This window comes from Poecile atricapillus, chromosome 4 (assembly GCF_030490865.1).
Source record: "Poecile atricapillus isolate bPoeAtr1 chromosome 4, bPoeAtr1.hap1, whole genome shotgun sequence".
Lineage (NCBI taxonomy): Eukaryota > Metazoa > Chordata > Aves > Passeriformes > Paridae > Poecile > Poecile atricapillus.
The window spans coordinates 51024058-51050646 of record NC_081252.1 but is presented as its reverse complement, the minus strand read 5'-3'; the positions used below and the strand labels follow the sequence as shown (position 1 = coordinate 51050646).

General features: G+C 38.3%; 1 protein-coding gene across 1 annotated transcript in view; it reads left to right on the top strand.

Annotated features, from left to right (window-relative positions):
• ATP10D (ATPase phospholipid transporting 10D (putative)) overlaps positions 1 to 26589 on the top strand; it is a 47077-nt gene that overhangs the window by 4881 nt on the left and 15607 nt on the right. Inside the window, exons 2-16 of the mRNA XM_058837992.1 lie at positions 4029 to 4334; positions 5703 to 5897; positions 6864 to 7068; positions 10975 to 11060; positions 12226 to 12332; positions 14555 to 14686; positions 15544 to 15671; positions 15816 to 16068; positions 19869 to 20104; positions 20783 to 20971; positions 21780 to 22395; positions 22558 to 22664; positions 23542 to 23668; positions 24833 to 25017; positions 26158 to 26467. Of these exons, the coding sequence (XP_058693975.1) occupies positions 4069 to 4334; positions 5703 to 5897; positions 6864 to 7068; positions 10975 to 11060; positions 12226 to 12332; positions 14555 to 14686; positions 15544 to 15671; positions 15816 to 16068; positions 19869 to 20104; positions 20783 to 20971; positions 21780 to 22395; positions 22558 to 22664; positions 23542 to 23668; positions 24833 to 25017; positions 26158 to 26467 (3142 nt within the window). The 5' untranslated portion in view covers positions 4029 to 4068. The remainder of the gene's footprint in view (positions 1 to 4028; positions 4335 to 5702; positions 5898 to 6863; positions 7069 to 10974; positions 11061 to 12225; positions 12333 to 14554; positions 14687 to 15543; positions 15672 to 15815; positions 16069 to 19868; positions 20105 to 20782; positions 20972 to 21779; positions 22396 to 22557; positions 22665 to 23541; positions 23669 to 24832; positions 25018 to 26157; positions 26468 to 26589) is intronic.

Sequence of the window (26589 nt, the reverse complement as noted above, 5' to 3'; positions counted from 1 at the left end):
TTAAACATAAACACGTTTTTTAGAAATAAACTACAAAAAATAGTGCTTCAAAGTAACTTGTGGATCGTTTGCCAGTGTTTAAAGAGATGTCTGCCATTTTGTGTTACTGCTTTAAGTTCACATTAGCTGGGGAACTCAAGACTTGGCTATGGAAAATAACATGACAAAAGGGTCAAATGTTTTAAGGGAATGGATTTCTTAGAAAAATTGTTTAAAATAGCTTTTATTTGATCTTTGGTGACTTAATCCTCTAAAATATTTAATGTGAAGCTGATGAAACTCCTGACCACAGAAAATGTGTTCAATACTTTATGAACTAAATTTAATGAGGAAGAAGAAAAAAATTACTCAGAAGAGTTAAGAAATGCAAAAGAGGTTTCTGAAGTTTGAAACCTCCAAAGTGATACTTTAAAATGGTGATGCAAATTATTTAAAAAAAAAATCATTTGCAAAATAGCAGCTCAGTCAAATCCCAGGTGAGTCAGAGGGAATTATGGCAGAGTATGAGATTCAGATACTTTTTTCCCAAGATGTCTGTTAATTGTCTGATTCACTTCTCTGATCATAGATTACTTGTTATTTTTCATACAGTGTTTCCAGTGCGATGGATTTGTGTTATTTCTCATCTCTACAATCTTCAGTTTTGTTAGAAGTTACATTAGAATACAATAGATACTGACAAAATATGCGGTGCACAGAGCTGAATCTGATGTTTCCTGTTCCTTTTTAAGCTCCTGAGGAAGGGTGGGGCAGAGGTTTTGGAACTGTGTCAGGAGTCAGAGAGATACTATGTGGTGAGGGGTGATTGCTCTTCAGCATTGTATATGCAGTTTAAACTATTAGCTCCTCATCCAGTGGTGAAGAATTCCACCTTAATGTACTGTCCTGTTAAAATGACCACTTCTCTTCCTCCCTGCTTTCCCCAACTGCTTTATTTTTTATAAATAGTGGTCACTGGGTATCAAATACTAGAAAAGATAAAACATTATGTAAACAAAAAAAACTTAGAATTTAGAAGGTTTTAAAATTTGTGAGATGTATTTCAGCTATATAGGTTATTTTGCCTATATAATTTTCACTGAATGAACAGGATGTCCTATTTAAAGCTTCTGCATTCCCATTAGCCCTGGGAGATCGAGAAAGAATTCCTTCCTTCTTCATCAGTATCAGATGTTTCTTTGCCTGGTCTTACAAAAACAAACGTGATTTTCACTACAAATACAACCTTCTCTGAAATACCTGGCTGGCAGCATCTTGTGAAATATCCTGGCATTTACTTACTTAAGTTTGCTACTAGGTCATTGTACACTTTAACAGTGTGTAGATATATGTCAGATTATTGGGCAAAAGTGTGGTTAATTGACACACCCTCTATGATTCATGCTAAAGACGAAAGCTTGAAGGAGTCTGATAAATTTAACAGAAGAAATCATGTGAAAACTCTCCCTGATAATCCACCATATTTTTAGTTAAAGGAAACATTTATTTCAAAAGGCCCTTCATTGTATAAAACCTGTTGGTGCAATTACTGATTTGTCACAGCAGAGACAGTTAAGGAGAATTGTTGTTTCCTCAAAATAGCCAAGCCTTAAGGATGCCATCCAAAATCCAGAAGTTTGGGGTTTCTTTAACTGTTGAACTGCTGAAATTTTTGATTGCAGGAAAAAAACCCAAACCCACCTCTTTTCAGCCAGTTATCTTTCAAAATTCTTTAATTTCCAGTACTTTGTTCTTTAATTCAGTCCTGACTTTTGTTGATGGGTCTGTGTTAATTTGGGCGTTTGGGAGCGCTAGGTGTATTGAAATCTGTGTAGTCATGTATGGACTCCACTAGCAGTACGTTCTGCAGTCCCTAAACATTTTTGAAGACCTTTCAAGCTTTAGACATGTTCTCAGGCTCAGTGTAAATTAACTGAAGCATCTCTTTCAGGTGTGTACAGATCAGTGTTCATATGTATGACTGTATGGTAGCCCTACACTCAAAATGAGTCATTGGTGTGAAGCAGCTGCTTCTAAATGGCAGTTTGCATTTCTGGAGGGAAGGCTGGCCCTGACTAAAATGGGATGGTAACCTGTATGCAGAAGGCAGTCCCTCTGGGAGCTGTCTCCCAGGCAGTAGGATTAGAGGAAATAAAGATGCCACATTCTGTGAAAATAAGAGGATGACAGCATTTGAGAAAATCTTCACAACCTTGTCTTTCTTGCTTCTCTAAGAAGTCCCAGACACAGCTGCATTCCCTTGCAACCTTTGGTAGCCTGATGATTACTGAGACCACAAGGTTTAGGACTGAGAAAAAAAAGAAAGCCTTTTCCTCAGACTAGCCCCTTACGTTGTCTGGAGGAGCGCTGCAGAACAGTCTTGGAAGAGCAGTAAGGTACTGCTAGGGGATTCTGAGAGGAAATGCTATATAGAGGGTTTTGTTTTGTTTTTTGTCTCCTTCATGTGCAGGTCGTGGTTTCTAAAGAGCATGATTTTCATGTGCATGGTTACAGTCTTCCAGGACACTGTGACAGTCAATAGCTATCTACATCTAATGGTGATAGGACAAAAATGTCCCATCTTAATTTGATGAGAGGAAGAGGCTGGATAAACATTAGAGAAAAGCTTTCTAGCTGCAGGGTAGTGACACAGATGTGCAGGCTTTTTAGGAAGTTTGGAGAATCTTCTTTTTCAGAACAGAATTGGTTAATGTGGAGATGCAAATAGTACCCAATTTTTAGAGAACCTGGTGGGGGCATTGTGCTCATGTGTCAAGAATTCTGCAGTTTTAATAGAAGAATCAAGGAAGATATGTAAGAGAAGATAGTCTGGATAAAATAGTCAAGTTGATAGTTTGGAAAATTACTATTTAGAGGAACATTTTGGAGGAATCTGAGCAGGACAGTGACATTTTCCAAGAGAAGAGAAAGATACCATATTGAAGCTTGAATTGATTGAAACCAAAGTCAGGATTAGTTTGGTAACCACACAGGAGAATCTGTTGTGAAGAGATTCCATTTAGGGAGATCCAACAAATTTTAGAAGCAGCTTTTGTGGGGGAACTTAGGAACAGGATTTAGTAAAAAATTTTGCTACAATCTATGCAGGTAGTAAGAGATGGAAGTAAAGTAAACTGAAGTGAGAAGCACTGGTGATTCTGGGCTCATGCAGTTTATGGTTTTAAACAAATATACCATGAACTGTTCTGTGGAAGAAGTGATACAAGAAATGTAGCAACCATTAGTTAAAACTTTCAAATTGTAAAAAACTTTGTTATAATAAACAGCACTTTTGAGGGTCTATTAAAGCGTGGTTTGTGCAGGTGGCCTTTCTGACTATATTGAGTGATTTGATAAAATAAGCAACACGTAAGTAGTTGTAGCTGTGAGTATCACCTATAGCTATGAACTTTTGCTTTCTGTAGGAAAACAAATTCTTTTATAGAATGCTAGAGCTTAGCTAGGTGGATAAAGAAGAAGCATTGGCATGAAATTTATTCATCCTCTGTCAGTTGTTAAAAGTTCTCAAACCTCTTTCTAATTCACTGGAAGAAGTTTTGTTGATCGCTACTTACTGCCTTTCACTGGAAAGTCCTCACTTTGTGTCCAAGGTTGTATTCAGATGCATATTGCTAGATTTTTGACTTCTGAATTTAATAAGGTTTGTTAACCATCAGCATGGACTGCAGTGTCTGAGATGAGGATTCCTTTCAAAATGCTGTTCTCTGCAGAATTAGCAGCTTGTCTGCCTTTTTGCATGATGCTGCAGCATGAGAAACTGGTGGGTGGACTGCTATTACAAAAATATTGTGCATTTTAAACAGGATATTGTGCATTTTAATAGGATCCTGGAAGGTTTGATGAAATTGAGATAAATTCATTATTTGATGCAAAAGTTCCTTACCTTACATAACCTATTAACAGTCTGGGTTGGGTTCATTATGAAAATTACTTTTTTCTTGAGGCTCATTCAAAACTGTGGCTGTGACTTTTTGTTGAAAAGCCTTTACAGAATTATTGTCTAACTTGCTGTATTTTCAAATTTCTAGAGAGATGACACTTCTTGGACTATAAAGTGTTTCAGGTGCAATGGCAGATCCCATCCGCTGGGCCCGATACCGCTGGCAGCGACTGATAGCAACAGAGGGCAGAGAATGCAGCAGCAACAATTCAAGTAGCAAGTGCTATCAATCATCAAAAACTACTGGCAAACATAGGATAGTGATACCCTGTTTGGGACATTTTAAAGAAGAGTATGAAAAGGTATCAAAACAGTACATGAACAACAAAATACGGACTACTAGGTATACTTTATTGAATTTTTTACCACGGAATTTATTTGAACAATTTCACAGGTAAGGAACTCGTTTTTGATTGTGGTAATTCTTCTTAAGCTGAATCCTTCTATTTAAATATTTGTGTGTGTTACTACATATTAAAAAATTATTCCTCCCACTGACCTATTACTTCGGAAAAGATACATGTTATATGGCCAAAGTATCATCATCGTTGAGCTAATCCTTTTCTCCTTAGCTTATGTACTTTCCACTTAGTCTGTTCTTTGGACTACTGACCTATTCCTTGCTCTTGGAGCACTGCCACACACCAATCAGCAGTAGGATCTTTCCGCTTATTTCCTGCAAATGTCTTTTTCTCCTTCCTTCATGTCTTTCTCTCTTGCCAATTTTTTTCATCTTCCTTCTGCTTGGAGAACTGCTGATCTGTCAAGCTCTGCAGGGAGGATGTCTTCCTTCTTTTAAAAGATGTCATCTTCCCTAAGAGATGATAAAATTAATTTAAAGGACCTAGAAGTTTCAGAGTGCAAATTCACCAGTGCCTCACTCTGGAAAACATGTGCCTGGAGGACAGTTTTGAAATACAGGAGAATTTTTGGTTTCTGTATTACCTGATGTGAAAAACGAGGTTCATATAATTTTTATAGAATTTAAAAGTTTAATAAAAAAGACAGTTAGTGGAAAAAAATAAAGTATACAGACACAGCCAGGTGTCTGCATTCAGCTAAAAGAGCACACCTACTAACATAGGATTGTCCCTTAAAAACAGAATCCTACTACATATCCATAAATTCTCATACATATTCATAGATTCTTCTTAGGATCTTTGGTGTTCTTCTGTTTAGTTTTCTCTTGCCCCCTTCCCAATAGATAATCTTCTTGGCACCATCGAGATTTACATTCCGTGATACCAGAACTGCAGTAAATTCCTCCCCCCAGAGTTCTGGTCATTGCTGTCTTCATCTGGATAAGACAGTTTACAAATGCAGGAGTTCTCTAGCTATTTTTTTTTTCTCAGTCTTTGGGTTATACAAACAAATGCAGTTTTTATTTTAATACTATGCCACAGCCTAACATATATGTATTGTACTACTACTTCTAAGTCTCATCAATAACAGAAATAAAGGAAACTATGTTAATACAACAAAAATTTCCATTCTTATACACATAACATTCATTTTAATATTTGCGGAAAGCCAACAATATAATATGTATCTATAACACCTGATCATGTATGTTAAGCAACTGTGTTGCTAAGTAATCTCTTGGCTGGAGAGTAAAAACAGAGTTCTGGATAGTTATTCCTTAAATTGCAGGTGAAGAAAAGATAAATCGCTGATAACTTAAATGTTTGTATAGCATGGAGTGGGGAAATAAGGATCGTTGTCTGCTAGCATGGCTAAATCCTGTGTTTTCTCTTTGTTTCAGAGTTGCCAATTTGTATTTCCTATTTCTAGTTGTCCTAAATTGGGTTCCTTTGGTTGAAGCTTTCCAAAAAGAAATTACAATGCTACCTCTGGTAGGGGTTCTGACAATTATTGCAGTGAAAGATGGTCTGGAAGATTACTCAAGGTACAAAATGGATAAACAGATAAACAACTTAGTAACCAAAGTATATTGCAGGTAAGAGACAACAAACTTTGTGGTTTATTGTTATTATTTGATTATGACTATCATGTGAAAAAGTTGGTGATAACTCTTTTGGTTACCTTCTGGATACTTACAGTAGCCTAAAATAATGTAATTTGGAGAAGGTCTTTGAAAGTCATTTAATCTTAACTCCCTGCTCAAAGCAGGGCTATTTAGATCAGTTCACTCAGGGACTAGTGAACTGATTACCTAGATTTGATTACCAGTTTTGTTAAATGGTTATCAAATTAGTGTAAAATCTGCAAAAAAAAAAATTTTGCTTTGAGGCAAATGAGTTCATGTATGTGTCTGTAGTGTATTAACCAAGGTACTTTCACTAGTTAAGCATTGTTGTACATAGCATTTATTTTGAAAGGTGTATTTTTAATTCCTCTAAAATGGCTTCACAGACGTTGAAAGGCTGCTAGTTTATCACTCATTAATGGCATCATATTTTACTCGTAGTGTGATACCACTTCCCCAAACAGAACAAGATAGTTTTCTACTTGAGTGCATCACACAGTTTGGTGTGTTAGCATCTTGTTCCATCGTGCAGGACTGCAATGTTACACACTGTGGGTGCAAATCAGGCAGGGAGTCTGCTAGTGGCCACTCTGCTAGGCAGTTATCATGGATAATAAAAAGATAGGAATGCAAACTGATTATATTCTGAATTAACCACCAAAAAACTCCAAGTATATATCAGTGGGCATATATATATGCCCACATAATTATTTTTCTTTTATACCTGTCATAAAAGGATATTCCAAGTTGTAAAATACAAAGATAAAGGAAGTATAGTGAATGGTATTTTATTCTTTCTTGCAAGCTTTGTTTCCATGTGGGAAAACATGTATTTTGGGAAATGTCACTTTTGATGTGTGTACAAATAGCACCTCTAGGTTTTTCTGTTTCAGCTTATGCATTTGTAAAAAATCACTGTTCTTCTATGTCTTCCAGGAAAGAGAAGAAATACATAGATGAGTGCTGGAAAAATGTCAATGTTGGGGACTTCGTCCGGCTTTCCCGTAATGAAATCATTCCTGCTGACATGGTGCTGTTATATTCTAGTGACCCGGATGGGATCTGTTACATTGAAACTGCAGGCCTTGATGGAGAAACCAATCTAAAGCAGAGACAAGTGGTGAGAGGATATTCAGAGCAGGTGAGAATTGTTCTTTTCTAGTGGTGTAAGAATGCTGACATGACAGCTGGTGAACTGAAAAAACCCAAACAACTCTGCCCTCTAGACTGCCTAATTCATGGTAGTTCAGTAATCCCCATCTGAAAATCAAGGTACTAGGTAACACAGGTCTCATTTGTTGCTTGAGTGGTTTTGGAGCGAATCTTTGCATGTTCACATAACCCAGAGAAAGACGGATCTATTTCAAGTAATGAAAAACAGTGAAATTAATAATTTGGGTAAACCTCAAGTAGTTACTTATGGTGCATAATATGTCATGAGAAAGAAATTGGGGGAGTTTTAGAAGGGACTTCTGTGCTATATGAAGACCAGGAGAGAAGAACAGATACTATCTTTTTCACTGTTTCTTCACATTGCAAATGCTTTTTTACTCGCATACAATACTTCAATATTATACCTAGCAGCCAAAATGCTGGAGGCTGGAACAAAAAAGACAATATTAAAAGATTTAAGAATCCTGACATTTCTGTAGTCTTCAGTTCTGCTGCTGAAACACCACACTTAAAATAACAGCAGGGAGTTTCAGTGTTGTCCATAACAACAAACTGTTTAGTCCTCTGGAGATAAAATTACCTGAACTGCCTCTGAATTTACAGCAGTGGCGAGGAAGTGAGAAGTTGTCTCTAGGTGCCATTACTTAGTGGGTACAGTAATACCAAAGGCATGATGTGCTATCCATGAGCAAAGCTATTATCCCCTAACAGTCACATGCCTAATTTTACTTTTATTTCTGTTTTTATTTTTATTACTTGATTTAATCTTAAAACACAAAGACAGGAAGGACTGTTTGATCCTTTTGTGTGTACATATCATTACACAAAGCAAAATTCCAATGGTTCTTCAGGCATACAGCATACTGAGGTTGCCCAGTTCTTACACCTTAGCTCCTGCTACCAAGGTCTGATTTGAGTCTGTTTTTTTTTATTTTCTGAAAACTTGTACCAAAATTCTAGGAAGAATCATACTGTCCAAAAAAACTGTCAATTTCCTTCACCATTCAAGACCATTCATTTTTTGTCATCAAATAGGAAAAAAAAAATTAAAGTTATTGTCTTCTTGTCAGGATTGCTTGGTTTCTGAATCTACAGCCATGGTCTGTTTCACAGATCTCAAGTGCACCTCCACCTGAGCTCCAGCCTGGGAATTTTTCCTCATAAACTCAGGCTGAGCAAAACTAGCAGTGCCATGTAAGGGGTTGGCTGCCTGACCTCTCCCACTTCTTAACCTAAGAAGAAAAGGAATAAAGAACATCAAATTAAATAACAGATGAAGACAAGAAGTATGGAGTCCTAATCTGCTTCCAAGGTTGTTACATCCTGCTTCCTCGTGACTGAGCAAGTAGAAACACAATGACAAAGTTTATTAATGGGGCAGCTGTTCATGCACGTAGGATTCCTTTAAAAGAAGGCAAGGCAAAATGAAATCAAGAGGCAGGAGCTGAAACTCTCATAGTGGTTTTTTTTTTTATTTTTTCAATGTGTAAATGATAACAGGAAAGAAATCGGCAAAGTAACTTAAGTCTTCTTAAATAGCAGTGGGTAATGAGGCATAGAACACAGTGTCTCCAACCATCTTGGCATTCAAAGAGAAATTCACAAAACAGGATAGGGAGGATGATGAGCTATTTTGTGAACAAACTGACATTGCTCTGCTGCTTTCAAGATACTCAAATGTTGCTTCCTCTTAGGAAGGGTTTAATCTCCTTTTCCTTAATCTTTTAACCACAGCATGTGGTTAGCTGAGCCACGCACAGGTTCACAGGGGTGGAGAAGTTAATGTGCCATTAGCACTAAAACAGTGAACAGTGAGTATTTCCTATTAGATTATAGGAGATAGCAAAGAACTGCACCAGTTGGTTCCTTCTCAGCTGGCATGGCTAGTGACTGAATCCAGTCCTGGCTGCAGCATCCTCAAACTAATGGAAAGTGCAGTTCTTTTCTTCTGGGAAGCCTAATCCAAGCTGATCAAAGGCATTCCTCTTCCACCTTAGCCATACACCCACTCCATTCCCATGCTGTTATCAAATGGTGTATGTGTCAGAAACACAGCACAGCCACAGCAAGCAGGCTTAGCCTTGGAAATCTGCATTTTCCCATTTCAGTGTCTGATGCAGGGCCTATCATTCCCAGCTCCCTTAGTCAGTTTCGATCTTTATTGTCTCCCTTCTTTAGGGATCTTTACACAAAATCCAAGTAATTCTAATTTCTGCCATGAAACAGGAAACTATCTCAAAAAATAATGTACAAAGGCTTCTACTCTCAGTGTTTGCTTTGCCAAAATTACAATTATAATGAAAAAATATAGAAAATAAATATATAATTCAGGAAGATCTGAGTGTCCATATCAAGGTATCTGCTTGTGGACACAGTTTTTGTAACCTCTGTTTTATGCTGGCAGAGTGTAGACAGCTGTGTCCCCTATAGATTATACCCAGAGTTTCACTGCCTGCTGTTTCAAGGTATATTACAAGAAGCACCACCAGCAATATATATTTAGATGTTTCCAGTAGAAGAAAAGAATTGACTGCTTTGGCTATTTCACTTTGAGAGTAGCTCTTGTTTGGGTAATCATTGTACAGTGCAAAATTCTTGAAAAGCTTCAGTCAAGTATTCTGTCTAACATTTTACAGAAATGTACCTTCTGTGCAAATCAACATGAGAAGGGTCAGTGGAGAGACAGGTCTTTCACAGTTAACTAAATTTGCAAAGAGACTGAATGTATCTGTGTGTCAGAGGCTGTGTTTATATTGACTTCAGGTGAATACAGTGCAACACATCAATACAGCAGAACATAGCAAAAAGAATATTTTAGTTAAGCTAACAAAGTACTTGTTAACAATATGATGTTTTCTTTCAAATTCTACTTACAGGATTGTGTTTTAAGCTCACAGTTGTTATTCTGCCAGTCTGAAGTCATCCAGTTGATGGATTACAGCCTTCTCAGAGACCTGTAATTATGTAGAAGATATATTCAGTAACACCTGTGAATTAGAAAATTATGCTTGGGAGTTTGAAACCTTAAATTGGTCATTGGGGTTTTTTTTAAAGAGTAGAACAAATGACTTTCCAAAGAGTTAGTGGCAGGTACTCAGAAATACTTGGAAATTGCTCACTTATACCAGAGGCAAGCCTGTGTTATCCTAGAGACTAGAAGCATACTCATATGCCATTAATTGAAATGAAATCACAATAGCAGGTAATTCCAAAGATAAGGCCTTTTGGTTTTCCTCTTCTTGTCATGTTTCATTCTTATTAATACAGGAGATTTGTTTCACTTGACTTTTCACTGAAGGGCTCACCTGCTCTTTGTTTGCAGCATGTACTTCTGGTCTTTCATAGCAGCCATTTCTTTGGTACTTGCAAGTCTCAAACATCATTGCAAAATTCTACCTGCTTTCTTTGTGTTAGCATGGAAACCATCCTGGTCATGGTATTGGAAAAAAAAATCTGTTTGCAAGAAATTCTGCTCGTCTGCAGAAATGTCTGCAGAGAAGACAGTGTCTCTTCTTTTTCTTTTTTCCATATCACAGAAAGAATCTATGGGAAATCTCTGCCTTTCAGATGTTCTTATTGCTTTTGTGTTTTTTTTCTTCCTCCTCATCCTTCCACTCACTTTTTTCCCTCTCCAGTGTTCTCAAAATATCATCAATTTAAGTGATACTTGCCAGTGTTTAATATTTTCTAGGAGGTCCTATGGGGTGTAAATCTGATTTGTACTGGGTAGGAGACCATCAACACCACCAGCAACCTAAAGTTTAGAAGCTAAACTATTAGATGGTAGTATTTGAACCACTGAGTTTATGATGTTTGTAAGTTCTATCATATTTTGTCTGAGTTCTCTGGGTTTTTTTTCCTTCCGTGGCTTTAGGTCTCTGAAATTGATCCAGAAGAATTTTCCAGTAGAATAGAGTGTGAAAGTCCTAACAATGACCTCAGTCATTTCCGAGGCTTTGTGTAAGTAGGTTTGATGGCTCTTTAAACTATTGTTGTTTGCTTTGGCATTCTTACTAATTTTTGGAGATCTTGTAATGTTTGCATTAATAAATAATAATGTGGATAGAGGTTGGTTTGCACCACTGTGTTTCTGAGCGTAGTGCAAGAGACAGAGCTCCAGAAGTGTTTTCTGAGCAGCAGATGGGGCACTGATGCTTTTTATTTTGTATTAAATATTTTCAACATCTTAGGCTGTTTTGCAAATGCATATTTCATACTTGAAACAGCAGTTTTAAATCTGCTTTTCATAACATATGGTATCTACAGTATTTGGTCTGGACCATGGCCTGACTGGGCGAGCTGCTTTGAACTGGAAATCAATAGGACTGACTTCCTTTCCTACTCTGATTTCTTTTGTGTAACCTTCAGTCAGTTGGTCTAAATCCTTTTGACCAGTGTGCCTGTGTCTTTTCTTCAGGCTGGATTTATGTTAGGGGGTTTCCTTCATGGTTAGGGTTGGAAGGGACCTTAAGGGACTAGATGAGCTTTAAGGTCCCTTCCAACCCCAGCCATTCTATGATTCTGTGATTCTTACAGGTTTATTACTTTTTACAGATAATAAGAAAGTAAAATACTGTTTTATGGGGTGAGCTGTTTTCAGGTTTTGATACTTAGAATGTCTGTATCCTTCCCTTTGCACACTGGCACATTAGATATTTGAGAATAAAAATAAATAGATATAAATCTTAGTGTCTGAGGAAGCACCTTGACAGAGTGGGCCTAGCTGAAAGTATACTACAGGAGTGATGGTGCTCACAGTATATTTTGGATGAGATTTTATATTTTTTTCAAATATTTTCTGATGCTGATAATCTGAATAGGATAGGGCTTCAGATTTCCAGTATTTGTCTCAGATCTCTTTTAAGTAGTGTTGCCTACTTCTCATATGCCAGATGGCAAATGCTAGGCTTTTAAATGCAAAAGAAATTATAATGCAGTGCCTACATGCCCTGATTTTCAAGGGTGATTGATTTCATTCCATTCATTTGAAAAGTCCAATCAGAGACGTCAGGATGGCAGTCAGTGACTTGCAGCTTCTTTGGGAAATCTCTTCCTAATTGTTTTGCAAAACCTGATCAGTAATTGTTGGAGTCCTACAGCTGACACAATGTACTTTTTATTGCAGTGAGCATTCAAACATGGATCGAGTGGGTCTCAGCAAGGAAAATTTACTGCTCCGAGGATGCACAGTAAGAAACACAGAAGCTGTGGTAGGCATAGTGGTATATGCAGGTTAGTGAACCACTCTGGCTTTCACAGACTGTCTTGCAGACAAGACAGTTGTGTGCCCTAAGAAGTAGTATTGTACAAAGGGGAATTGGGAGAGTAAAAGCTTGAATCCAGCAGAAGGCAGCTGCAGCTAGAAATGTTAAGAATGCCTGTCTAGGTTAAGTTTGTTTCTGTTTTTACAGTAAAAAACTGATAACCCTGATTATTTCTGGAAGGGTGGATCTCTAGTGTGTGAACAGGTCCTCCTCCTGAACTTGTTAGTTGCAGTAGTAAACTGAGATTTTGATATGGACATGGAAATGCATGACTTGCTTAGGACTTTTTTCTTAACCAAAATTGAAGCTAGTGCTGTTGTAGTTCTGTTCTACAATTTGTAGAAAGGACACAGGTTTTTTACACCAATCAATATGATGTATCCAGTCAGATACTTGTAACACAGGTACAGGATGTTGTAGAAAATGTTCAAAATCATATGGAAGGGTCAAGAATGATGTTGCTTCTATAGGAAAGAGTATTAGTGACAGTTAATGTAAGTGTAGTGGTTTAGATTTGCCAATCTGAGTTTCCTGATCAATGCTCCAAATAACGCGGTGGGTTTTAGCACTGGCTAAAATCACCAGTGCACTTACTCATTTCTTGCTGTGAGATATGGATTAGAAGAAGGGGAAAACAGGCTTAAAACTTAAAAGATATAAAGAGACTTTATTAACAGGACTACAAGAATAAGAAGCATCAGAATAAAACTTCCAGAACACCTTTCCTCCCCCTGCCCAACTTTTTCTTTTCTCAACTGACAACATAGAGACGAAACTTGGGGTGTTAAAGCAGTACCAACTATACAATAGTCTTTCATCAGTTTTTGCAGGGAGAGTTGTTTTCTCTTGTCATGCCATGGAGACTTCTCCACAAGAAACAGTTCTCTTGTGGCTTTTCATTTTCACAAATAGCAGCCGCCTGGACAAAAAGTGAAATTCCTGCCATTTTCACAGCCCTCCTGGAGGTGTGTCCATAGGCCACAAACTCATGGGGTATTATTTTAAGGATGAGTTGCTCAAAGGCAAAAGTTTTCTTCATTTGTTTCTGTGATCCTCTCTGGGAACAGAGGTTTTCTTCTCTCCCTGGGGGAAAAGGGTCTTCATTATTCTCATCTCTCTCTCTCTCTCTGTTCAAGCTTCTCATGGGATCACAGCTACTCCAACATCTGCTTGGCTTCATCAGTGGATACCTCTGCTCAGATCTAGTTTGAATGCTTCATCCCCCCCTACTCTCTCATGAATTAAAGGAAATATTTCAATGTATCATTGTCTATCTCTATGGCCCTACCAAAAGAATATTTCAGCCCCATTAGGCATCTCCTCATTCTCCATCCATCTGAGGCTTGACTCTTTCTTTACTGAGCTTGGTGCTTTCATGTTGTCTTTCTACGTGTCATCACTCTTTTTCTCTCCCTGGAGAGAGGAACAAGGTCTGCAGGTCTCATCTGTGTAGTGAAAGGGTTAATATCTCGCCTAGTGGCTGAAGCAGTCATTGTGTTGGATTTCGGGCCACCCTGGGCACCTCCCTCCGCCCACAGCAGCTGGAGGCTGGGGAGGGGGGGTTTAGTGTTGGGGAGATGTCAGCAGCCATGGCCAGACCCACTCTGGGTCCCGCAGCCTCCATCCCCTGCCGGGGAGCCGCTGGGGTCCGGCCCGGCCTCCCCCAGGCCGCACAGGCCCGAGGGGAGTGGGGCCGGCCCCACCAGAGCTCCGTTACCTTCTGAGGCCGGAAGCTCCAGAGGGGGAATGCCCGGCTTTGTTGTTTTTAAAATGTGGATCTCACAGAGGCGGATCTAATTTCTAAATGGTGCAAAATGTTGTCTGTTTTCAGCACTAGCCACCTATTGGCCTGTCCCAGGCACAGAGGAAGCTCCCAGCAGCTTCTCTCAAAGAAATCACTTCTGCAGGTGGATTCCTACTTCTTTCCCCAAATGTCAGTCAATGTGAAACCAGCTCATTACGCTAATAAAAGTTAACATATACATGACAGATTTTGATTTAACTTGTTCAGTTTTCTTTCAGACAGAAGTCATGTATTGTAAGAGAATCTAATTTGCTCATATTTATAATGGCTGTTCAAATATTAGTTAATAGAAATATTGTTTCCCAAAGCTTTAGAAATATAAAGCACTTGCAGTTGTGATACCTGTTATTAGAGAACCTAATAGCTCAACCTCCTTTTTGTTGCAGGTCATGAAACCAAAGCTATGCTGAATAACAGGGGCCCTCATTACAAGCGCAGTAAATTGGAAAGAAAAGTGAACACTGATATTCTTTGGTGTGTTCTGCTTCTACTTTTGATGTGTTTAACTGGTGCAGTGGGTAAGTGAGAATCACTCAGATTTCTGCTGTTTTCCTCTTTCAGCCTACAATAGTGTTTTATTTGGGGCTGATTGACTTTGTCACTCTTCATCCATATGTAATTTCCTGAAAGTTGGGAAGGCTGTGAGGTCTAAGATCATGTTACTGTGTTTAATCTTGTGTGGTTAACAAGTGTGTTCCTGATGCATGTTTTTGGATCTGGAGCCTTGTTTCTCCATTCATCTTTTTTCTCACTAACTGTTCTGCAAAACTGCTACTTTTCTCTTAGGATTTTTCAGGTAACATGAGATATGTATACACATTGAGGTGAGAGACCTAGTGTGACCAGAGTTGTACTTACTTGATATTTTAGGGATTGATTAAATGATTAGCTTGAGTGAATCTAAACTGACTGACTTTTCTGAAAGATAATAAACATATTTAAAATAATGTTAAAAATATGTTTTTAAGAACAAAGCTTCTTCAGATTACACTTAAAAATGTTGGTATGATGATGTGTTCACTGGTAGGCTAAAACCTGGACAAGCGAGGATAACAAAATTAATTGCCAGAGGGTTTTTTTGGAGGGAAAACCTGTGAAGTGTAGTTAGTATTTCTTTATTTTTGAGATATTATAGGTAAATATAGATATTTTTGAGATACTGAGATGGTATAGATACTGTTGATAGAATGCATGTAAGGTGTTTATTCATGTATGTAATGACATTTGGGATTCCTGTTGGGAAAAAAACCCCAAGAGATAAAATTGTAGTTTAAAAGCATTGAAAGAACTGCAGAGTATAAGAGCTAAGATAATGACCCTGAGCTGTGATACTTTACATAAAACTGATTGACTTTATCTTGTCCTTGTTTTCAAGGTCATGGAATTTGGATAAGTAGGTATTCCGAAATACCTTTTTTTAACATCCCCAGGCCAGATGGGAAATCGAGTCCTCCAGCATTAGCAGGCTTCTATATGTTCTGGACGATGATAATTTTATTACAGGTAACTGGTCTGCTTTGAACATGGGTCATATTCTGATCTCATTTGTACCCTTGAAGTAACTCTTCAGCTTCAGTAGAGCTACTTTGTGCTTATAACTGGCCAAAGACTTTGGTTTTATTTAATCCCTATGTTTTATTTCGGTAGGTCTTGATCCCTGTTTCTCTCTATGTTTCAATTGAAATTGTCAAATTGGGACAAATTTATTTAATACAGAATGACATTGATTTTTACCATGAGAAAACAGACTCAACTATTCAGTGTCGAGCACTAAATATTGCTGAAGACCTTGGCCAGATTCAGTATATTTTCTCTGACAAGACTGGAACCCTCACCGAAAATAAGATGGTTTTTCGGAGATGCAGCATTGCAGGACAGGAGTATTGCCATGAGGAAAATGGTAAGACACTAAACCTTTGTTCAGCTGGATCATTTTTCCAACTCACTTGATACCATGAAGAAAATATTCTTTGCTTGTTATGGAAGAAGTCATTCCTGCTCTGTTGTATTTCTCTCCATGGAATATTCAGAACCCAGAATACTGGAAAATTGCCACTTTCTTCTTTTTTTTTCCCTCCAACTAGAGTGTCAACACTTACCTAGCATTTTTAGGTTTAAACATCCTGTTGACCATCCTAGCAGTCACCTATCACCTTTATGTAGTATATTTTAAGACTTCACTTCGACATAGTTCTGCTCTTGAGGATATAGTAACCCAAACTAAATACATGCTTAGCAGTATATATTATTTAACAGAAATTTTAAGGTACAAGTCAGTCAGATGTGTGTCCATGTGTGTATTAATGCTGCAAAGGTAAATATCTTCATGGAAAATAACTGTTGTATTTTTACATAGATCTTACACAGCTGCTTATTATTAGCCAAAAATTCAAGAAGCAGTGTTAATGAATAATTACTGTCTTATTGTCTAGAAGTGTAGGATCTTTCAATATGTATTTCATGAGAGTCAACTTGAAGTCTTCTGGGAGCTGGGAGAAGATACGGCTCCAGACACAAGAGAAGATCGGGCAGTGATATGAATGATTTAAGTAGCCATTTTATTAATTAGATAAAACCACAAAGTATTTATTACAGTTACCATGTGTATGTTCTAGTGCCTGCAGACATTTGCTCTTTTGCTGGTGGACAATGCAAATATTCCATGTGTGATCAGAGGTGAGGTGCTGATGATGGATGGACATGTGAGGCACAGCTGTATAGTAAACCCTCTTTGTGGTTTTGATGGCTGCCAGATAGAACTGCTCACAACTACAAGCAAAAGGCACACCCTGCTGGCCGCAGCAATGAATCAGTTCAGCCCTTCTTTTGTTGTGTCACAGGACGAGATTTTACAGGCATATTTTACAGCAATTTCTGCACATGTTTTGGAAGTGCTATGTTAAGGGTTTCCAGATGCTTCTTTGGCTTTGCATAATTGTACTGGAGAGGATGACAACAGTAAAGTGAGAAAAAATGTTTGTAAGTTTTGAACTTGATGAATGAACAGCTTAAATGAAAAGGGCATTATATTTTCAGAGCATTTCCTAAAGCAAGGAAAACTTTCAGAAAGAAACTGAAGAGTATTGTGAGGGATGCAGCTGTGGCTGATTCGGGTCTGTGTGCAGGCAAAGAATGCCTCCACTACTAGCTTCTGCTAGTAGTTCACATAAAGTTATCTTCCGAAATTATTAGTGTGTTAACTGTGTACATAATTTATTCCTCCTGTGCCCTATCTTTTCCTTTTTACTGGAGGGTAAACATGCATTTCTTCCTAACAAATTAGAAATTATATGAGCCCTGAAAATCCATTTGAAAAACATTGGAGGTCTTGTTTTTTAGCCCTGGTTTATATTTGTGTAGATGCAGAGCGGCTGTTTGCAAGGCTCCTGCTACATCTGGTAGGAGTTGCAGTGCAACACAATACAGTCTTTTGCATAGAAGCTGCCTAATCTGAACATACGTTCCTGTGTTTATATCTGTATTTCCCAGGGTAAAGGGATGCCTGTGATCAGTGTAATCCTCCATAGAGATGCTTTCAGGTGGTCCTCTGTCTAAAGTGACGTGTGCTTCTTGGACTGTGGCAGCAGAACAGTGTGGTGTTGTGAGAGATGCCACATGTTACTTCAGACAGGGCATGCAGCTTCTCAACAGGCTGGAAGCATAGCAAAATGGGCATGTGTTGTCCAAACCTGCCTCTACTAACACATAATAAGTCATTGGTGCAGCTTTCCTGTAAAAGGTATCAACGCCTCATGGGATTTTGCATTTGTTAGTTGTGGAGTGTTGCGCTGTGTTATGAGCAGCAAAGTGACAACACAGACTCTCTAGCTTTGGTTGCAAAAGAGTGCAAGTTTTATTCTTCCCGTTCTTCTTTTATAGACAGTTCTCAGCAGATCCAAAAAGGTAAAACTCTCATTGGTCATGAAGCCAACACATAATCATCATTGGACAGTTAGGAACAGCACTCCTTGACCTGTCTTATAAGTAAATAACAGGGCAACAAACAACACCTGCAAAGGTTGTTTTACTTCTCTGTTTGGATTCCTCCTTATGATTTCTCAGGCCAGAGTGAGAAAGTTGTGTGACACAGTTTCACACAGGCTCAAGCTAATTCCTGAAGCCTAAAAATCTCTTATTTGACCACTGTCAGTTCCTACAGTGGAGAACCACAATCTATTATGTTCCCACTTGCCTGTTTTTTAGAGGAGCTATGTTACTAATTTCATGTTGATATCAGGAAGATGGCCTGCCAAGGAAGGTGTAAGCTCTGGTCTCTCTGTTTCCTTGGACTCATCAGAATAGCAGGATGAGGGACAAGATTCTTTCATTTGTGTTGCAGAAAGAGAAGACAGTAGAAAATACAGGACTCACAAATTACATGATAAACCTATTTCCATCTCATTTAGAGCAACAGACCTGGGGTCTGACCTGTGGATAGGTTTTCTGTTTGCATAAAACAGAATGATATCCTGCTTTTCACTTCTTTCCTGTACAGTTGGTATCACCTGAAATAAAGAAATAAGGAATTAGTGATGTTGCTGGACATGTCTGCAATGTATGCTAATGTTGGTTTTTTGGTAGGATGTCATTGTTTGTATTCAAACTGTAATGAAATAAATAGGCAACACACAGCTCTCAGAACAGTTTTTCCATGCTGTCTGTGGATTTTAGGCATTGAAGTGCTAGTGCATACTCATGGAATGCTGTTTTCCCAGGGAGAGGTAAAACTTGAAAGCTGAGTAGTGTACATAGTTCCAGTGCTTTCCAGAGATTCAAGGTTTGGCATGTGGTGAAACACTCTCAGAAGTCGTGTGCAAACACTTGAATACGTTCTTAATCAAGCGCATGATAGCATAGGAGTGTTTCCATTTTCTGCAGAGGTTCTTTACACCATTGATTTGTGGGGAGGAGCAGAACTGCATTTACATCTCTAGCACAAAGGTGTTAACACATGTCCAAAGTTCGATTGTTGAAACTTGCTTTTCAATTAAAACCTCAGGAAACATGTATCATTTTGTGAGGGAGTGTCCATTACAGGAACAATAAACACCATTTGAATGAGTTTCTGCTAGCAGCTGTATTTATGAAACCTCTGACATACAATCCTGCTCCATCACACTATAATGGCTAGAAAACTCATCAGAAAGTCTGGTCCCATTTTTCTTGCTTAAAGCAGAATTGTTGCTAATATTCTTTATGAAATTATTTCTTTTATTTCTTCAGGACCTCCAGTAAAGTTCTATTCACTGCTTTCTCAGGCATTCCATTCTGATATGTCCCATTGTCTCTGACAAGGTTTTGTTGATACCTAGCCTGAGTCCATCTTGCCACAATATGGAACCACTGACTTCTGATAAACCATAGTGTTCACAGAAAACAGCCTATTTCCTATCTCTGTGCAATTTCCTTTCACTTGAACAGGCATTTGACTCCCATCGAAGTGCCCTTCTGGAGGTTGTGTAACTCCAGCTTATTTTACTGTATCCATGTGACTCATGTTATGTAGAACTCCGATCATTCTTGATCTGTCTTCTGCATTCAATGCAGTAGAATGTGTCTCAAACAGGAAGACAGGGTGGTGGCTTGTTACAGGCTTAATTTTTCATAAATGGTGTATTATTTTTAACTGTATAACTAATTTGTGTTTTGGACATGTTTCTTTTTGCTCATGGAACAATAATTTTATTTCCTTTTCCTTAGCAAAGAGGTTGGAATCCTATCAAGAGATGGATTCAGAGGATGAGGATTCGGCTGGTTGTCAGTGTGGCTCTTCAACCCCTACATCAAAATGTCAGAGGCACAACTGCGAACCTGTGTGTGAACCTTTGAACAGAAAGTCTTTGAATCAGTTCTCTGGTAGTTACTCTGCATTCAAAAAGAAAGATGAAGCAAGTGATACTCCCCACTCAGGAGACATGGCTTTCAGCAGTCCCATTGTAAGTAGAAGCTGTTGGGTTTGATGCTAAATTTCTGAATTAACTCGTGAGGGTATCTCTTTTTACTCCCATTTGATCAGTTTGGTTGTCATTTAAGAAATCCTTTCTCACTTGCGCCAAAATCAGAGGTCTCGTGATGGCTTGGTTGCATGCTATTTACAGCTGACACTGCAGACACATGTTGGTTCATGAAGGTATATACTTTGACTCTTGCTGCTCTGCATCCATGATCATTTCAAATGAAATTACCAACTTAATCTTAATTTGTTTGGTTTTGTTGTTTTTTTTTTTTTTATTTTAAGAGGTTTCTAGCATTTTCTTTTGTTTTCAATAGGAAATATCTATATGGCCAATACTTACTTGAGGCTACAAGAGGAAAAATCTCTGCTTCTGTACCTGAAGGTGTCTAAATATAAAACATCATACTTAATCTCTGTTGAAATGTCTAAGGCTATGAACTAAGCCTTTAGTGTTTACCTCTTTGGGCAAGAAGTTTGCTGTTTTCAATGGAATAGCACAAGGCAGTGAAGATGCCAGTGTTCCTCTGTTTCCTGGTATAACCAACTCAGCACAGGAGGAAAGTTGTATGAGCTTCTACACTTAGATCATCTGTAACTGATTTAACCTCCAGAGACTAAGTTTATAACCTGATGGGCAGTTTTGTTCATTTCTTAATAGGAAACAGATATTGTACCAGACACACAGCTGTTGGAGAAGTTCAGTCAAATTTCTTTTCATTCCTATCAACAATCAGAAGAAGCTAGCAGCAAGTTATCTTTGGAGACAATGTATATCACTGACTTCTTTCTTGCTCTGGCAATCTGTAATACTGTTGTAGTTTCAGGCCCCAATCAGCCACGTCAGAAGGTAAGAAGGCTTTGTTTTTGGCTGTTTGGCCATATTTGCAAGTAGCTGATCTACTTTTGGTTCAATTACAAAAAGAAAAATACAATTAACCGACATTTTAAAAATTATCCTTTTCACCTTCCTTTTCGCTGGGAACTGTGTAGGAGCTGAGCCATAGTTTGTCCCTACAGTTTGGTTTTCAGTGGCAGAAGAGAACATGCTTCATTCTTACTTCCTCACCAGCAATGAGAAAGGAATGTCACCCTTGTATGCCTTATTTTTGTAAGCTGTTACCTCCCTAGCTGTTCTGAGTAACAGGAAGCCAATTATTTTATAGCATTGATCACAGGGGAATTGTCTTTTAACTTAAAACACTAAAAATTGTTGATAAGGTGCTCTATGTTTAGCAGTTCTTGTAGCTAGTGTGAGGAGATTGGTTCATTCTTCACAAGTATTTTGCTAATTCAGAGCAAGGATTAAAGTTTTTAGTTAAATTTGTCACAACTTCTAAAAGTTGCAATGTCATACTAACTCTGTTCATTACTGAAAGTTGTGAAAAGAAGTATTGCATGGAGTCATGAATTAAACATGAAACACATCCAGTTTTCAGACCTGAAGTACTTTCATGGCTTATCAAGGCTGTTTACTGTACTCATATGGTTTCATGTTTACTTGAGCTGGCCATCTTTAATACAAGCAGTCAAACTCATGGTAAATTTTAAAATACTACTTTCATTATGAAACATACCTACTTTGTACAGAGTCCTTCCTTAATATAATAAAATAGGAAGAATTTAACATAATACTTTCTTTGACTATTCTCTTCCAGATGAGACTCTCTTCGCTGAGCAAGATGCCTATTAAATCACTTGAGGAAATCAGGCAAATGTTCCAGAGGTTTTCAGTTTGGAGACTAAGTTCTTCCCCACTTCCAAGTGTAAAGGAGTCATCATCTGAAAGCCCCAATAATTCTGTGAGAAAACTGTCTATTTTTAGAATGAAACTGGCTTCACCTACTTTGGATGGAGCTGCTCAAAGGGTTTCTGAACCTCACAATACTGACAGCCCAGAAAATTCTCAAGTGCCTGGAGAACTACATCTAGTGAATGTAGCTGCTGGTGGTGAACCCAACCATGCTGTGTCATCTTTTGAATCATCTCCCATACCAAAACTGTGTTATGAAGCTGAGAGTCCAGATGAAGCTGCCTTGGTTCATGCTGCTAGGGCTTATAAATGTGTTTTACAGTCTAGAACTCCAGATCAAGTAACTGTGGACTTTGCAGGTCTGGGATCTTTAACGTTTCAGCTTTTGCATATTGTGCCTTTTGATTCACTGCGGAAAAGGATGTCAGTGGTGGTTCGGCATCCAGTCTCCAACAAAGTGGTGGTGTACACAAAAGGTGCAGACTCAGTCATGATGGATTTGTTGAGAACTGCTTCTGAAGGTATCTACAGAACTTGTAATTCTTTGCTTGCCCTTACCATTCTTTAATGATAAGTTTTAACATTTTGCTGCTTTAAGAATGTATTTAGACCTTCAAAATTTTCCACTAAATTTAGCCTAAACATGCATGTTTAATTTGATTTCTCTTCTTTTTGTGTGATAGTACATACTAATAATTCTGAAATTGAAGAAAAGATTAAAGAGAGAACTCAGCAGCATTTGGATGACTATGCCAGGAGAGGACTGCGCACTCTGTGTATTGCTAAGAAGGTATTTCTTTTAATATATATTCAGAAGAATGTTTGCAGTCTGTGACCAGCCTCAGTGGTATCACCAGTGGAGAAAACATCACATCTTCTAAACAGATTCTTGTATTGCCACATTTTGTTTATCCTGATGTTCTTTTAGGAGAAATTTGTAAGAAAACCCAGATCAATTCCTGACTTCTGTTGGATTGCCATTGTTGTCAGTTTAGGAAGCCAAGCATCTTAGCATCCTAATTTTAAAATAGGGATTGTCAAATAGCCTGACTTCTCTTTAGGACTCATAAGCAAGTCTCCTTGTGTGAATCTTACCCTGGGTGGAATTCTAAACACAGGAAACATATTAAGTCACACCTGTTTTATTGGGTTTCACAGTTTGCAGTGTTACGAACTGTAGATGAACAACCAAAGTGATAAGTTTTGAGATTCCATTTTAAATTCAAAGCTGCTTGGAAGTAAAATTCCATAGGGATTGAAACAGGCGAGAAGCCTTGTAAAGCTTTGTAGAGAAAAAGCTCTATGCAAAGTGAAAGCACAGGCTGTGTAGCTGTACAGTGGTTCTGTGGCAGTATCAGCGCTGCAGGTGAGCAGCAGTAGGGAGAGTGCACTGTGCCCATTTCTCTGCCTGCCTTCCATCTGAATGGAAATCTGTCAGGCAGCCCCAGGAACCTGCAGGGTGCCAATGAGTAGCCTGGCAAAGTAATCTAATACTCTGAACATTGTACTAAATCCATAGATATCCTGGAGCATATAAGCAATGCACTGCCAGGGGCTGCACTCGCAGGTTCAGGCTGTGGACAGCAGAAGTAACCATAAGAACACTTTTGATTCACTGTTGAAAATCCAGTGTAGATACATGCCATATATTTTCCCTCTCTGTGTAGGTGATGAATGATGCCGAATATGCAGAGTGGTTAAATCATCGTTTTTTAGCAGAAACCAGCATTGACAATAGGGAGGATCTGCTGCTTGAATCTGCCATGAGGCTTGAGACCAAACTAACTTTGCTTGGTAGGTAGAAAATACTGTAACTCTCAGGAAAATGCTTCTGATGTTCGTAATTGGAATTTGCTTGCAGAGAGCTGTGCTAATCTCAATCTGTGTGACATGTAACTTTCTACAGACTTAGAATTTATCGTCACTTCTGAGTTTCCATACATCTCACTGGTAAAGTTTATACTAGTTGTAAAGCACACTGAAGACAGATAGTGCTCTCCTGTTTGTAAAAATCTACTTGGTTGGTTGGAGTTTTCTGGGTGGTTTCTTGTGATGTTTTTTTAATTTCTTTTATTGTTATTATTGGGTATTTTTCTGTTTTCACTAGAGTTTTTAAATGACATTATAATAAGCGCATGAAATTATAGTAACAAATCACAGGCCAGCCTGTGCAGATATTCAGAGAAACCCCCTTCTGGGCATATTTTCTATCAGTGTTGCATTCATGGCACAGCAGGTGTACTTGTGCTGTTATAGTAACATGGAGAGAAGAAGTCAGGCATGCTTCTGTAGGAGCCATTCCTCTGAATGTCATTCAGCTGTGCAGAAATGAAACAAAAAATGTTTGCCATAGGTGTGTGAAAGGTAAACTGCAGGTAGTCTGGGATAATCATTTTAGAGAACTGCCCAGCAAATAACATTTGGAAAACAATGTGCAAAGATCTGACTATATCTGGTAAAGGCAGCTCATGCTTGAAGAGACACATACCCTATTGTGTAAAGGGTGCTTCTTTCCTCATTTTGTGTCATCTGCTTAGTGCAAATGCCATAAACCTTGATACTAAAGGAATTCTGGGATTACTGGCTTTGGTTTCTGGAGAGAAGGCAGAGCAGTGCTGCAAACTGATTCTTTTTTAAGTATATACAGGTACCCTTTGCCACTAAAGCCAACAGAGAGAAGTCAAGCTGCTTTGGAGACCTGCTGTCTTGCAGGCTTGTGTCTCTGGTGTGACAGCAAGAATGGGTTGGCCCTAACATTAAATGGGAGGAAAATGGAAAATAAGGAGGTTAAATGACTTCATCCTACCAAGGCGCTTGCTTTCAGGAATTTCCAAGCATGTCATGGTAGCATGTCTGTTTTGGGATGTGGGTACAGAGAACCAGCTCGTCCTGTCACTCTTGGAGCATTTTGGTTTTGGAAGTACAGCAGCACTAATCTTTCTGTTTGTCTAAATTAAGGTGCCACTGGCATTGAAGATCGCCTGCAGGAGGGTGTTCCAGACACAATACAGGCATTACGGAAAGCTGGAATAAAAATATGGATGTTGACAGGTGACAAGAGAGAGACAGCTGTCAACATTGCCTATGCTTGTAAACTGCTGGAACCAGAGGACAGAATCTTCACTCTTAAATCACAGAGTAGGGTGAGTAGAAGAGTAGATTTTTTTCTCTGCTGCAAAATTCAATAAGGCTGTTCCACAGGACATACAGAAAAGCAAATGTTGTTTGCTTGAGAAACCAAAGAACATTTGCTTTTCTGTATTGTTCTTCCTAGTGGATAAAATGAAGTCCTTACTATGTATGTAACAACTGTTTCTTTATATACAGTCCCTACATTGTGATTAATTATTTTAATTGAATAGACTTAATTTCTCTCTTTGGTAAGCTAAGGAGTTGACATGGCCTCAGATTTCGAGGATTGTTCTAAGACATTTAATTTTTCTTTTCTTTCTCTGCTTGTATGTATCTTAAGAAATACAGTTTGTATATGCCATAAAAAATAGTGTGGTAAGAAGTAACTGTGGGTAAAATGAAATGAAAAAATAAAGGCTTTTTAGTCCAGTTGTGTTTGAGGAAACCTTGGAGTTTGATTTGTGCCAACACTTTTCCTTTTACTCTGCTGGGAAATTAGTGTCTTACTTGACAGTGAGAACTATGCCCCTTTTGCAGAAGTGCTTTTTCTCCCTGTAACTGGGTGTAGAAATAAAAACCAGGATTTGATACTGTTGCATTTCAAAGTAAAAGGATGAGAAGATTTATATTCTTCTGTGTTGCATGTGCTTTACATATATTGATCCCACAAACTTTTTGAGCATCTTACATTGAATCTGATGAGGTAAAACATTCTGCAAGGCCAATGCTTCAGTAATTCATAGCAGCTCACCTGTAGTCTGATATGAAGTGCACTTTTGGCTTTGCATGCCAGACAAGAAACACAGAGAGCAAACGTTTTCTATCAAAGCTGCGTATTACAGAATCCTTAATGGTTGCTTTTACTGCAAAGTCTGTGAAGGATTTCTGGACTGCTTAGGTTTTTCTCTCTTCTCTTAATGCAATACCCAAGCAAATTTGCTTAAGCAAAGTTTATTACAGACTCTTATTAACAGCAGTGTGCATCCTTTGTGATTTTTAAAGGGGTATTCAGCCTCATGTCTGAGCCTTTCCAGATAAATACTATACAAGGACAGCATGTGACCTTTTCCCCATATATATTTTATGAATTTAAAGGGGAGGCAGAGTACAAACAGTACTTCATAAGATGCCATTCTCTTGTCTTTAATTAGGATGCCTGTGCCTTGCTAATGAGCAAAATTTTAGAAGGCATCCAGAAGAATGCTTCTGTCAAAAACAAACCAAATGAGAAACTTGGAAATGTCTCTGCAAGTCCTTCCACCCAAGCTCGAGGGTTCAATGCAGGCCTGGTTATTGATGGAAGAACTTTAGAGCATGTCCTTCATGACAGCCTACAGAATATTTTCTTGGAACTCACAGAAAAATGTCGGGCTGTAGTCTGTTGCCAAGCCACACCACTGCAGAAGAGTGTCCTGGTCAGACTGGTGCGAAGTAAGCTAAAGGCAATGACATTAGCTGTAGGTGAGTCTTGTGGTTATCCTCCTTTCTCTGAAAAGAAGTAAAAGCCAGTTTATTCTCTCATATATTAATGTCTGTCACAACATTTATTTTATAAGATAATCCTTTGAATTGTAGTTGTCTCT